Source organism: Lichenostomus cassidix, chromosome 18, assembly GCF_008360975.1.
Source record: "Lichenostomus cassidix isolate B80296 chromosome 18, HeHo_3.0, whole genome shotgun sequence".
Lineage (NCBI taxonomy): Eukaryota > Metazoa > Chordata > Aves > Passeriformes > Meliphagidae > Lichenostomus > Lichenostomus cassidix.
In genome coordinates this window covers 145,546-160,417 of record NC_139498.1, presented here as the reverse complement: position 1 = coordinate 160,417, position 14,872 = coordinate 145,546, and the positions used below count along the sequence as shown (strand labels likewise).

Here is a 14,872-nt window from a genome sequence, read left to right as displayed (position 1 = left end):
TCACCGCTGTCAGTCGGGTTTTCGCGCCGCGGTCGTGACGTCACGCGGGCAGAGCATGCCCTGTCCGCCGCCAACGCCACACATCGCTGACGTCACAATTCGCTGACGTCACGCCCCACTGGTCCGAGCCCTCGGGCCGCCTCCCGCTCCCGCCGCGCTTCCCGCCCCGCCCCGCGGATGCGCGACCCTTCCGGGGGCGAGGCCCGCCTGTCCCGCCCCGCCGCCGCCTCGCTGCCGCCGCGGCTGCCCATGGAGGCCGCTACCGCCGAGGCCGAGGCGCGGCTCCTCTTGCAGGAGGCTCGGGAAAGCATCGAGGCAGCGCGGAGCTACCGGCGGGAGCTGCAGCAGCGGCTGCGGGGGCTGCATCAGGCGCGGGAGCAGGTACGGAAGCGGGACGGAGCGGGACGGGACGGGACGGGACGGAACACTCCGGAGCTACCCCGGGACTGTGCCTGCTCGGTGCCGACAGACTGGGCCGGTGGGGGTGGTCGGCACCAGCGATCCCTCCGGGGCGGTGGCGGGCCGTGGCCGCTCCTCTCCCGGAGCCGTCCATGGTGACTGTCCTCCAGGAGAACTGGGATGCGACTCAGGTGTGCGGAAGGAGGACCGGGGGAGCCCCGTAGGACTGAGGGGGTGATGAAAGGCCTGGGACCGGCCTGTGGTCTCGGTGGGTGCCGGAGATGGAATGGGTAGATGTGGGACGTGTCGGAGGAACGGCATGCGAGCTGAAGTCTGTTGCTGAGCTGAGCCTCATTTTCTGGAATGATAGGGAGGTTTCCCAGACAAGAATAAAGATCTTAAGGAACTGTTTTTTTTAAAATAGCTGGGATGCTAAAATCTGATTTAATAGGTCATACACATCTTCATATCAGATACGTGCCTGGACAAGCTGCTCCCTGGTTTGGATGCTGTGGTGAAGACTGCTGTCCCCATGCACCGCAGTGCCTGGATCACGTACTCCGTGGGTCAGGCAGCAGTGCTGCCAGCATTCCAGGTTAGCTGGTTTGTCTGCAGCTGTGCACTGGAGCCAGAGGAGAGTTTCCATTGGGACTGTGACCCATCTGCCAGGAGATGCAGGAGGAGATAGGCAGGTGTGGGCAGGGAGAGCCACAGTGCAGGGCTGGCTCCTCTGCTCGAGCAGCCTCTCGGCACTTGGGGTTTTGCAGACAGGAAGTGTTGCTTTTCTGTCTTTGATACAGCTCTGCAAGGAGTAAATAAAAACCCAAACAAAAACAAATTTAGATAGTGTTTCTGTGGTGACCTGTTTGTTTTTCAGAAGCAGATCCCGTTAGTGTAGAAACTTGCTGTAAATCTGCTGGGTGAGTGTCCTGCTCCCAGTGCATGTGGGTGATCTCTGTACATTCAGTTAGTCAGCACTGAAACCACAGGCTGCTTAAGAAGATGAATTGTTCGTGGCTGTCTTTAATCCAAACCTTGTCATTTCAAAGTGTTGCTTGGCAATTCCAAGTGCAGTGAGAGGCAGCCTATGTGCCGTTGTGTAGTGAGTGTGTAGTTAACTCGCTTTTCATTTTCCTCTCCGGGGGAATTTCTCTGCTGTGTGCATGTTTCTATTTTCTCTCTTTCCATCATCAGAACCACTTGCTGTTTTGTACACATCGAATTCCCTGTGTCTCAAAGTGCTGAGTGTGCTAGACTGAGGTTCAGATGTGGAAACTTTATTATTTGGGTACTGGTGGGCTGATGTGATAGAACTGGATCAGGTACATTTCATCCTTTTCCTTTGGACCAATGGGACATGATTTTCCACAAACTTCACACAGCTCTGTGTGTTCAGGGACTTGCATTTCCTCTTTCACATGATGAGCAGTATCTAATTCTGGGGCTGAGCTGCTGAATTTGTATCTGCCTGTAATGGAGGTAAAGAGCTTGGAGAAGTGACTGTTCTGCCTTCCTTTGCCCCACCCCTTCACAAAGCCAAATACTTCCTTTTTATCCCCTCAAGCGTTGAAATTACAAGAAAAGGGAAACTGAGCTGTGTGGCAGCTGCACAGCTTCATGAATATTAGGTGAAGAGGAAATTTATTTTACCTAACCAGAGAATTTCCTGTGTTGGTAGTCTGTACTTCTAAAGATCTAGAAATTACATGTAAGGCCATGAGTGTGTTGCAGCATTTCCTTGTGTGTGTGACTTAGAAAAGTTGTTCACAGGGAGTTGTTTACTTCTGATTTTTGCATCTTTAGTTTGGAGATGTTCAAGTGTGTTTTCTTCCCTAAAAGTCAGATTCAGCAAGTTGGCAGACATTTTAATAAGCACTTGTAGAACCTTCTGTGGTGAGGTTCTTCCGGAATCAAAACAGACTTGCTGTTCACCCTGTCCTGTTACCAAGGTGGCTGTTTGAACAAATTTGAAAAGAAAGCAGTTTTAGGAGGATTTTAAAAATCCAATGAAGTGATAGGGCATGGAAAAGTGCTCCTAGACAGTCTTCTAAAAGCTTTATAGGTTTTTCTTTGCAAGGAGGATTAACTGTATGTGATGGCAGAGTGGTTTTTTAGTAGGATTACAGCAGTGGGGGTTTTTTGAGGGGCAGCAGGGGGAAGACCTACAGAGCATTTGCGTTTTTATAAGAAAAATTTCTTGATTGACGCATCCATAACCCAATTTGTATTTTGCTTTGTTAATATGCTCTTTCCCTCATCCAGGCTTTTTTCTTTGCCTCCCTCCCTGCTGTACATGTACTAAAAATGACTTCACTAATTTGTTCACTGCCAGTGGTCATTTTTTAAAGCAGACTCCACTTGCAGCTTTTCTTCAGCAAATGCAGATGAGATGCATCAGAAAAATAAAAGATGTGCTTGGCCTTTGCCTTTATTCTGAGCCCTTCTTTCCTGTTACCTGAATTCAGATCAAAGAAAGTGCAACACTGACCAGAGATGTGCTTGAGCAGCATTTTAGCGATTTGAAGGGGACCCTGAAGAAGCTGCTGGACGAGCGACTGCTGTCCCTGCTGCAGGAAGTGGATGTGATAGAGCAAGAGAGCATCAAGCCCCTGGATGAGTGCCAGAAGCTGATAGAGCACGGAGTCAGCACAGCCGATGATCTGCTCCGGGAAGGTGAGGCAGGGCCTCGTGCTGAGTCTTAGCTCTGCCTCCAGTGTGTGTCTGTCAAAAGTCTGGAATGTTCCCATTATGATCAGTGTATTTGGCTCATTTTGGACTTACCTCAAACCAAATTAAGAACAGGTTATATTTGAGTAGAGGTAGTGAAATGCTGATCAATATTATCTCCTACAAATCTGTATTTCAACATTTCACTCCAATCCCATGGTGTACGTATGTAAGTGTAGCCTCTCCTAAAGGACTGGAAGTATCTCTTTGGGAATTGTTTCATTGCAGAGATGTTTTGTACCTCTCCAGGCTAGAACGAAAAGTTTGTCAGGCTAATTTGAAATAAAATACATTGTGGGTACCATTATAGTAAAGTGTCTATTTTAGTGAAGTAAGTTATTTCCATCTTGCTGAAATAGCAGCTGAAGTAAACAAATTGTCCTGCTAGGTGTGATTATGTTCACTGTTGGTGGGGAGCATGAGGAATGAAATGGCAACCATATGGGGAAAATTTCCCCAAAAAGTCTGAGGATGAGGCAGGCAAAAATGGACACGTGGAATATTGCTGTAAGGGCCATACTATACCCTACTGATGCTAAATACCTAGGCAGAAAGGAATGTCATCCTTGCCTGTTTTCCCCAGGCTGGAGAGCCTACTGGGAGCATGTCTGAGCCATGAGTGTGTTGGCAGTTTCCTTGCATTGTTCTCATGTCTCAACTTTAGCTTTCTTTCAGCGTGAACTCAGTTCTGGGAGCTAAAGCACATTGAGCTGTGTTCCGGGGGTAGGAAAGTTCCCAGTTCCTCCTCAGCCCTGAGCTTTGTGCTGGGCCTGGGAGTGCCTCCTGCTCACAGGAGCAGTGACAGTGTTTAAAGATTAATTTTTTATAGTAAGTCTCAGGTTACTGAATCAGGGTGGGGACAAAGATTGCTTGTGTTATATGTGAGATTCTATGGGGTCTCATGATAAGCTGACTCACTGCACTTCCCATCTCCTGGATGCTCTGAGCAGGAGCATCACCGGGAGCTGTGGGCAGGATGAGCACAGTTTGCAGCTGAGTCAGAAAGGAGTTAAACCTCTGTGGTTATTAAATCTCCTGCTCCCAATTATGATGTGTGCTTTCCTTCAAAGATTTGTAATGTGTGTAATCCTCCACTTGGAAAAGGACTGAGCTTGCTGAAGTTGTAAATTACCCTAAAGTCAGCAAACAGGAGTCTGGAGTGTATGTCTCTGTAAGATGAAATGTGAGGTGATACTTTATATGGAAAGCTTAGGAAAATATTTTTGTTTATCTATTTAATGCATGGATTATTTCCTTCATTATGACAATAATACCATTTTGATTGTAGCAAACAGAACAATGGTTGAAATTATTTCTTGCTTTTAAGTGCCTGCTTTTTTATTTTCTGATCCATGACGTTGCTTTGTTTTTTTCTTCATTTAAAGCTGGTGGAAGAAGGGATTAATTAACCTGATTCTTGGCATCTTAACCTAGTTCTGCTCCTGTCTGAGACCTGAGGCTAATTATTACATCTCTTATGGGTGTGTCTACAGGTAGCTTTGAGAGCTTCAAAAGTTGCTAGTTAGGTTTTATATTGTTGCCTATAATTGTATTTTCTAGCTAAGACTAGCAAAAGTGCTGAGAATGCTTCACCTTTAATTGGTTGTTCATGTCAGAACTGGTTATTCCTTGAAGCAAAGAATGCCTTCCGTGGATGTTGTCTCATTAGGAATATTTTTACTGTTTGGTTGCAGGAGAGAGTGCCGTCGATGGAGATGTGGGACAACAGAATGAGAAACTTTGCAACTTTACAAAAAAAGCTTTACATATTCAGCTAGATAGGTAAGACACTGACTCTCTGAGGCGATCTGAGGCAGTGGCACATGTGCCCTTCTGTGTAGGGGATCTTTTCTCCTTTGAAACAAAAGCTTTCTGCTCCACTGCCTCAAAAGATTCATTTGAGGTGCTGCTGTTCTGTTTGTTTCACAGGCTTTCGTTGGGGCTGGCACTCACAGAATAGAGTGGGTTTTGCCCTCCATATGTTCTGTGGAAATAGAGGCTGTTTATTTGTGAAGGATGAAGCCACTCCCTGTAGAACAGCCTGTGTTTCAGAGTATTTACTGAGAAACAGTCTGGTTAGGGCTGAAACACAATGTTTGCTGAGTCTTTTATGTTCAGAGTGTATGTGCCAATTTCTGCAGTTGTTTTCTCTTTGCAAATCTGTGTGTGGGTGAAATATGAATTTGCAGAAGCTGGCCCCTCTCATTACAACAAACTTTCCTTTCTCAGCTTACCAGAAGTGCCCTCCTTGGTTGATGTGCCTTGTTTATCTGCCCAACTGGATGACTGCCTCCTTACTATACTGAAAAATCAAATATTCAGACATGGAACTGTGGCATCTCGCCCACCTGTACAGCTGGAGGAATTTGTGGAAAAGCCTGGAGGTATTTTAGTCCGATGGTGTAAGGTAGGTAAAATAACATGTGAAAATCCTTTAGACTTGAATGTTTTTGAAAAAAGCCCAAACAATCCACTTCCTTTCTGAATTTTCTCTACTGCCTCCCAAGGACTAGTCCACTCCAGTGGGGAGTTAGAAACTTGAGAAGAGATTTTTGTGGTAATGGTGTCATTTAAAGGCAAGGTAGTCCAGATGGTGTGGCTGGTGCTGGAGTTTGTGTCTGCCTGGCAGTGACACTTGCTTTAGCAGACCCAGGATGAGGCTGGACCTGCTCTGTTATGCTTTCACCCCTAAACATGTTTGTGTTCCTAGGAAGATGCAGTGGGTAGAAAGAGAAAATGTTATTATATTGGTCCAGCTAGTCCAGTCCCTTTCTCTTCAACACCCAAAAACTATTTTTGAGTAAACTACTGCTGTGGTCTGATGTGGTTTAGTTGTTGTTGGACAGCTCTGTGCTCCTTGGCAGCATCAAACAAAAACTTTTGTTGCTCTAGCGACAGCCAGTCCTTGTTGGCCACCCTTCACTTGTAAAGGATATGAACTCCGGTTATTAAACCATAGGCACTGCTGCCATGTGGGGTCTGATTTTGTGTGCTATAGAGGAGTTCCCTGGATTTGATTGTGCCTGGGGGATAATGAAGGGTTTTTTTTAAGGGAATGTGTGTGTAAATATCTTTTGACTTAGAGATATCAAAGAACTGGAAATCATTCCCTGGAACAGTTTATGAAGGACAACTGTAATTTTCCCTTGCTGTTAAAAACTGGTGCAGAATTTCTTCTGCAAAGTTGTTTTTAGCTTTTGGCTGAAGGATCTTTTTATATCTCTGCTAGAATGAACAGCCTTCTGTTAAATGTTTCTTTTCCTGTAGATATTTTCTAACTGTAATAAAATAATTCTGATACATCTTTTCGTTGGTTCAGACACTGATGTTATTTTCTGTAAGGCACATTGTCTGCTCTGAAATACATTATGAGTCTGATCACCTGCAGTGCTGTCCTGACATGTGCCCCTTCAGAGGGAAAAGGAGAACCAGAGGGGTCCTTATTAACGCAGTGAATGTTTCTGCAGGTGGATGATGACTTCATACCCCAGGACTACCGGCTGCAGTACCGTAAGAGCACTGCCAGCCACTTTGAGGATGTGTATGTGGGCTCAGAGACAGAGTTCATAGTGCTGCACATCGACCCCAACGTGGATTACCAGTTCCGGGTGTGCGCGCGTGGGGATGGGCGGCAGGAGTGGAGCCCCTGGAGCGTCCCCCAGATCGGCCGCACCACGCTGGTCCCACATGGTACTGGTCATCCTTAACCCTCAGCTGTCCATCAGCACTCCTGAGGGTCTGCAGCTGGATGGAGCTGCTGCTTGTGTGATGGGGATTGTCCCTGCCTATGGGCTGTGTGTGTGACGTGTGATGGACTGTCCCTTCGTCCTACAATTCATTTTCTCTTCCTTGTGTGACACTCAGTGAGCCTTTCACAGGTAGCTCGCTGCTTCCTTATCCTTGGAAAGCATCAGTGAGCGAGAAGAAAAGCATTATTTTTCCTTCTGCCTCACCCCAACATAAGCATTTTTGATGACCTACAGCTCATGAAAAGCTCTTACTTTGGAGAAAGAAAAATTTAAATTTTCTCTTCGCTTACAGATTTTTAAGTACAGTGGGTAATGAAGGTTTTCCTTTGCCTACAGTATGACTTGGCAGGGATTGCAGCAAAGAGTGAACTGCTGGTGAGCTCTGAGCTGGAAAATACTTTTTGTAATTGCAATTTATTTGAAAAATAAATCCCTCCATCAGAAAAAGGCAAAAACAGTCCCTGTTCTTAACATAGCTTAAGCTGCATGAGATGGACTGAGTAGCCGTTGGGGCTGGCTTGATTTTGCACAGACAGGAGGGAGTTGAGATTAACAGTGTTCATACTTTGTTGTTTGTTTGTTTGTTTTCTTTGAAGAGTGGACAACTGGTCTGGAGGGTTACAGCTTGAGCAGCCGGAGAAACATAGCGCTTCGTAACGATTCTCAGTCATGCGGTGTGCTCTACTCCAAAGCTCCTACTTATTTCTGTGGGCAAACATTAACGTTCAGGCAAGTCCTTTTTGGGTGGCTGGTGCATCCCCTGTGAACTGTCACATCTGAATTGTGTGTAAACCTGAGCTGTGTTTGCGTTTGAAATCAGCTCAGCTCCAGTCAAGAAAACAGCTGACCTTCCTTTAGTTCTGCTTCCTGGCTTTGTAGGAAAACACCTGATATTTTTGTAGGACCGGTACTTATATAAAAGAGAGGTGAGTGAACTCCTGAGGGATGGTAAAATGTAGCCCGTGCTGAGCAGATCTGTGGAATGTTGAGCTTCCTGATGTTTTGTAGCAGCTGTTAAGTGGCTGAAGTCAGTGGAGCTTTGCCTCCAGTTCCTTTTAACCTTGGGTCAGGGGGTGCTTTCCTTCCCAGACTGTTCACTGGCTCTGAAGACTTTGGACATGAAAGCACTAATGTGCTGTTGGGATGACAGTCTGGCAGCAATGCCTTTAACGTCTGTGATAATTAGCGATGGTCACACTCCTGCTTGAAACTGCATTAGAAGTTCCAGAGTGGAGAAGGGATCTTGTGAAATTCAAGCTTTCCATTTGACACAGAACATGATAAAAAACCTTGGCAGCATTGCTGCCTGTAGTCCTGTCCCTGAGATGATGCTGTTTAATGGGGTATGAGGAATATCCTTGTGGATCTGTCAGTTGTAATTACAGGCCTCAGAGACTATGAAGTTTTATTTCATCTTTTCCCTGGTTAAATAAAACTACTTGCTGTACAGCATGCAACCCCCAAAGGCAGTTAAAAAGGGCTGTTCATGATACTTTCATGACTTACTCCATGGTGTTTCATTTCTCCCTTCCTGATAATGGATTATGTTAAATTTAGATGTTTGTAGTGTGAGGATGTAATCAGTTGCCCTGTCTGGGATGGATAAAAATATCTAAAGCTTTCATTTGAAATCTGTTGCTAGATTTAACTTCTCTTGCCTCAGCAATGATTGTAAAATTAAAGGCAGAACCTTGAGGTTTAGGTTTCCCTTGGTTCTCTCTCAATCCAGTGCCTTTTCATTTTTATTGGTAGCATATGAAAATGCTTTGCATCACATTTTGGTTATGGACTTCTCTGCAAGATGAGATTGTTTCAGGATGGCAGAGCTTGAACAAGCACATCTACAAGAACTGTCGTGACACAAATCTTGAGATTGAAGACAACCTCAAAAATTGGTTCAAGGTCCAAGAGTAGCTTCTTGTTTGGAAGTGTGAGAGATTTTCCTGAGCAGGGAGATGCAGTACTTGGTGCTTGACTTTCTCCAGCTGTTGGAATACAAGTTGTTATTCAAGAGCAGCTCTGTGTTCTCTGTGTTCAGGACCCCCAAGGCACAGCTTGTCAGTGAGAAGTGAAGCTGTGATAAACACAGTGCTTTGTATCTACGTTTTAAAGATAAACTGTGGCAGTTGTCCTGAGGTGAAGCATTTGGCCAAGCTGTAGGAAAACATCACTGCTTTAGGTCAAGTCTCATCCTGTTTCTTTTTAGCCTCCACGGAGCTGCCCTTAGGGACGGGAGCATTTCTCCACAGTGAGCTGTTTTTCATTGCTCTAAAGCTTTGTCTGCAGTGGGGAGCCACAGTCCTTCTGGCCAGGCTGGTGATTTGGGCTCACCCAGCAGATGCTCTATGGTGTTCACACTGACTTTGTCAGGAACCCAGCACAACTCTGCTGACAGCTGACACTGAGGCAGCACCTGTGATTCCCCCACAGATGGAGCTCTCTGTGCTCTGGTGGTGGCTGGCCAGGTTCAGTATCCGGGCTGCAGTGGCAGAGACAAGGTTTTGTTGTGCAGCATTTTTGTGGTACACCAAAATGAATTTGAAATATCCTTTAAAGTTGCTTTGGGAAAACATTGTGAGTCCCTTCCAAAGCAAAAGCTTTTCAGAGACTTAAATAATAATTTTCCCTTCGCTTTACAGTGCAAGGCTGTTGCTCTCTTAGTGACATTCCCAAGGGACTGAAAAACCTAATGGAGTGCAAAAGTAAAACGTGGTTCCAATTTTATCACTCCTGTTTACCTCGAAAGAGTGAACCCATTGTGTGCCAGTCCACTGCCCCCTTTAATTGCTGGTTCTTGAAAGCTGTGCTGAAGTTTTCCTTCCAACATCCACGTATCAGTCTGTTCTTTCTCTCAAGCTGCAATGAAAGCAACTGCTTTACTTTCTAGAAAAGACCATCTGTGTTTCCTGAGTCGCTCAGGCTCTCTGTAAAGTAGGATTTATCACCTTTGAGAGGTGGCAGGACAAGAGAAAGGGCTCAAGTCCAGAAGAGCACTTCAGTGTACAAACTGTGCAGCCTCGGTCCTCTGCTAGGGCCCAAAGGGAACTGAGTCCCTGCTCATTTGCACAGTTTGTTTGCATTTTCTTTAGTGATTCTTTCCCCAGACTAAAACCCTAAATGCAGCAGAGCAGAAGCCAGATATGCAAATGTTCTTCTAGGCATTGCTTGGTTTGCACCAAGCTAATTTATTAGGAAAGCCCAAACCAAACTCACACACATCCTGAAAGCATCACCTCATCCTCACCCCACTACAGCAGAATATGGCAGGGCCCAAAAAACCTCTTTCAGTCATGCTTATCAAATCCTTGCTGAAACTACCGCTGTCTTGCCATAATACATGATGCTGACCAATAATCTGGTATGGTTGATTGTCCAGCTGAGCATGTTGTCTGCTTCAGACAACTGGAAATAATTTCAAAAGATCATTTCTAAGCTGTGAGAGTGGAGAATTTTATTAAATAGGACTGGAAGTTTGCAGGAAGCACGTTCAGATTTTGTACAGATTAACAAAGTAGTTCTCAGTGGAGCTGTTGGGAAAGCTGGTAGGAATTTTGGTCATTCAGCAGGGATCTCCCCTAAATTTTGTATGAATTTGTTGAAAGCCCTAGAGCGCAGTACAAGAGTCTGGTGTGACAGGTTATTGCAGTCTGGATTTCATGGTATGTTTTGATTTAAAGCTTCAGGGTTTAACTTTTTGCTTAGGATTGAGACTGTGGGCCAGCCAGACCGACGGGACAGCCTGGGAGTGTGCGTGGAGCAGCAGAACGACTATGACTCCCTGCAGAGGGACAAAGCTGTGTGCATCAGCACAAACGGTGAGTCTGAACCATGGAATTGCCTCCCAAAACACATAGCCCCTGGGTCTTTAGATTCCTGCATAACATATGAGCAACTTTTATGTGTGGGCTGCTTGTGCAGTTAGAAATCTTTGGTGAGTTCACCGATCTCCCCATCTTGCTTGCAGTTACTGCAGCCTGTTTTGTGTGATAAAAGAAGTGCAGCAGGGTTACTTCCCTATTTGCCTGCAGAAAATAGGGAGGTGTGGTCTTGCATGTTAGTACATACAGAAAATGAGAAGTATAGTTAGATCTGCTGACTGTTTCAGGGGCAGTATTTGTAAATGGAAAAGAGATGACAAACCAGCTGCCTGCTGTTACTTCTGGATCAACTGTGACATTTGACATGGAAGTTGTGCAGCTGGGACCCTGCAGCAACGAGGGAGGAAACTTCAAGCTTCGAGTAACCATCAGTTCTAACAACAGAGAAGTGGTTTTTGACTGGGTACTTGATCAATGCTGTGGCTCTTTGTATTTTGGATGTTCATTTTCATACCCAGGCTGGAAGGTTTTGGTGTTTTAGCAGTGAGTAAAGGGATTTTTTGTTCTTGCTGTAAAGTGTAATGTTAAAAGCTGAGTTTTCTAGCTGTTTGACACCAATCTGGTAACAAAATCTGTCTTGATAGTACTTGAACTCCACTATGTTGTACTTTGTACTGGATTCATTTAAACAATAATTGTGAAACATTGGATTTGTTGCTCTGGAGAAAGCTAGAAACAAGCATTTGTGTAGGCAAATTAATTTAAGCAGTCCATCAGACCTTTTTTCCCCTCCAGACTTGATTTTTGTCAGTATTTCGTTGTACTCGTCTCAGGGTACACAAGTTGTGTAGGGTAAACTTTGCTTAAAGCTGCTGCTCTGTGAAATAAGCGCTTTAGGGGTGGTAATGGACCAAAGTTGTATTTATACCACTCAGAGCACAGTATTTAGAGCAGCAAGGTCCTGCTGTGCTTCCTTCTGCACGATGCTGCCTTAGGAGTCTGAGTGGACAGCAGGACCTGCCCACAGCAGCCACTTCCTCCGCGCACGGTACTGTTCATCCCTCCAGAGCAGGGACATCTGAGCCAGCCGAGGGCTCAAACATGGAGCCAGCCTGTCAGTGTCTCACTTAAGTGCCTTATTTTGATACTTCTTGAACTGTTTTCTGTGTTGTCACTTGGAATATGTTTTCTAGAGTAGCTGCATGGTGATGCTTACACTGACCATGCAAGGCTGCCTCGGCCTGACTGACAGCCAGAGCAGGATCTTATCCTGATACACTCCAACTGTCTTCCCTGGTTACAATTCACATGTAGCCTCTGTCAGAGCAAGTCTCAGCAATTTGGTACCTGGGCTTGACCTCTGGATTGGCAGCTGTGATTCCTCAGAGCCCTCAGAGACGACCTTCTCTTACTGTCTGACAACAGATGTGCTGTCCTGATGTGCAGGATTACTAAACTCAGTCTCAAAGACAGCCTATTCCTGGTCAAAAGATTGCAATGCTACTGGATTTAAAGAATATTTAAAAGTAACACTCACTGAGGGGCTTCTTACCTCAAGTTCAATTAAAATTAAATATATTTTGTCATGTTAGAATAGCATTATTTTTATAAAGCCTAGACAATCATATTGCCTTTTTTTCCTTCAGTGGGCAATGTGCTACATTAGCCCTCTATGCTACCATCAGCTTAAGGCATAAAAAAGCTTATTTTACAATTAATTATCATTGCCCATACTCACACTGTTAGTACAGAAAGATCAGCCATTCTGCCTGAATTTTTCCCTAAGCACCTATAGCAGGGGTACTAGAATTTCAAAGTCGAATAACTGTTGGTATTTACACCATCTACAAGAAAAAAAAGTTGTGTGGATTTAGATGGGTGCAAAGAGCCTGCACAAGGCAGAGCTAGGTTGGAATTTGCTGTAAGACATGAAGTGAGGAAGACTGAAGTGCTGCAGGTCAGATCATCCAGTGTTAGCAACAAAGGACCTGCAGTACTCTTAGTTTTGCAAGCTTGACTATTTCAGTGTTAGGGAAAGAAAGAATACTCCCTTATCCTGTGCTTTCAACATTCCTTTAATTCTCCTGTGAAGAGTGTTTTCAGTATTTTTACAATAAGGTTCAGTAGATTAAAGTGTCAGTCTTGCTCAGAGGGTCAAGCTGGCACTCCAGGTAGCAGCTGACTTAAATCTTGCTCCATGTAGTAGTGCTGGCAGTTTTACTTACACACTTCAGGTATCAGGTACTAGTTGTAACTTAGTACTTTTACCATATGGAAACTAAAATTGTGAGTATCCACATTTCTGAGGTACCAATGGGTCAGGTACCTTTTCATCTGCTTTTGGAGGGGCTGGCCAGACTGGATTCTGCAGGATATTTACTTGTGTTAGAGAAAATGAAGCCTAAACCTTGAATTCGGGTACTTCCAGAGGTGGCAATGCTGTGTCAGGTTGTTCAGAATATACATAAAAGCAGCTGAAGGTGACTGTGAAGGGCCATGGGGAGCCCCTGCTGCCGCCCTGGAGAGCTGAGGATGGTGAGAGAAGTTTTTCTGCCTCCAGGCTTTAGCTGTGTGTTGAACAAGGGCAGTTTGCCAATGGTGCGTTCTTTTGTTGTTATTGTGGTGTTTTTGTTTTTTATTTGAACTTGGCACAAGCCTTGCTGTCCAAATTGCAAATGAGGTACTTTCAGCCACCTCTTGGAGCTGCACCTTTTAAACAGGGGAGGAGTGAAGTCTCAGGGCAAGAGACCTGAGCACTAAAGGAATAAAGGATGCCAAGAAGTGGAACACGTTTGGACTAAAAGATATAAATTTGATTCTTCTGCAGCAGGGTTCAGCTGGATGGAAAACTTGACACTTCCTGTAAAATTTGCACCTCTAGCTCTTGGAGCCCTGCAAGCAACAGAGTGTTAATGGCTTATGAAACCCAATCCTGAAAGTTGTTTTCCTAAGCTAGTACATTCACTTACCTCAACTAAGACTTATGTGTCAAGAGTAATTTGAATTTTTTTAAATAAAAGTTTTATCCCTCAACTGTGTATGGTCTGGGAAATTATTTACTGTGGCATAAAGCTGAGCACCACAGCATTCTAACAATGTAAAAAAATGTTTTCTAGAGCACTGCAGCTATCTTTAAGAGCTTCTCCCCAGTTTTTCCCCACTTTTTTAATCTTCTGTCTCAGAGAAGTCCCAGGTTTCCCACCTGTGCACTTACCTTTAGTTCCAGATTTTAACTGACATCTCTTGCAAAAATAACTTTCCCCTTCTTTTAATAAAATTTGTTACAGCATCTATTAACTACTTCCCTCAACATTCCATCATGGCTGATTTGTCTCTTCTGCATTTTACTGTTCCCATCTTTTGCTGGTGCATTTAGTGGTGCAACTCTTACACATCTGTAGTTTTTGGCCAGCAGCAGAGGTCAGAGGTATTTAATCACTTTTATTTGAAGTCCCAGTTGGATTAATGCACAGCTTTACTTCATTCCCTTGGTTCTGCTTTACCTGGAGCTTGTTCCAGTTCTTTGGTCTCTTTTAAAGGGAAAACAGCTTGTGAAACCAGCAAGTGAAGTTGCTGACTGGCAGTTTTCTCTCATAAATACTCCATTCACATGAACTTCCTTCATAACAAGAGGCCAAGTGTTTCTCCTCCAAAGCTGCAGCTTCACACTCAAATTGAGCAGCCTAAAAACTGCAGGTCAGAGTCAGGGAAGGACTTACCTATGTCTAAGCCTTTGTTTTCTTGGATGTGAAACCACAGTCAGATTTTAACAGGGAGCACCTCCACTCAAGCCCTGGTTAATGATAGCACCAGACTTCTGTGAATTAAGAAATACTTGGAACAAGTTAACATTTTAACATTTTCAAAATTGCACTCACAGAATGGCTCCTGTATTCCCAAAGGTAAAATCAAAGTGCTGGTTTGGGGGATTGTATGGTTTGGGAGTTTTGTTTTGTTGATGAGGTAAATAATCAGAACAGCTCAAATCACAGGTAACTGCTTCATTCCAGGCAGTGAAACTTTACCCCACCTCTCAAAATTCAGAGACTACATTTAAGACACACTCCAAGCAATGTACACTGAAAGTTAACAACTTCAATTCATCTACCACTTTTGAATGTAGTATTTAATGTACTGAATTAAATATTAAAATCATATTAGGTTCCAGGTTGCGGTTCA

General features: G+C 44.5%; 1 protein-coding gene across 1 annotated transcript; it reads left to right on the top strand.

Moving 5' to 3' along the window:
- Positions 1 to 153: 153 nt before the first annotated feature.
- On the top strand, positions 154 to 13,726 carry CRLF3 (cytokine receptor like factor 3). The gene is made up of 8 exons (XM_085077228.1): positions 154 to 381; positions 2,865 to 3,072; positions 4,821 to 4,908; positions 5,356 to 5,533; positions 6,594 to 6,816; positions 7,472 to 7,604; positions 10,578 to 10,690; positions 10,981 to 13,726. Exons 1-8 carry the CDS (start codon positions 178 to 180, stop codon positions 11,232 to 11,234), a joined length of 1,401 nt encoding a protein of 466 aa, XP_084933354.1. The 5' UTR covers positions 154 to 177; the 3' UTR covers positions 11,235 to 13,726.
- Positions 13,727 to 14,872: the final 1,146 nt, after the last annotated feature.

Bases quoted from the DNA above. Each gene is read 5' to 3' on its own strand.
- CRLF3 (XM_085077228.1), top strand. From the start codon at position 178: ATGCGCGACCCTTCCGGGGGCGAGGCCCGCCTGTCCCGCCCCGCCGCC. The intron at 3,073-4,820 runs GTGAGGCAGGGC...GTTTGGTTGCAG, and splicing joins CGATGATCTGCTCCGGGAAG to GAGAGAGTGCCGTCGATGGA. The intron at 10,691-10,980 runs GTGAGTCTGAAC...TGACTGTTTCAG, and splicing joins TGTGTGCATCAGCACAAACG to GGGCAGTATTTGTAAATGGA.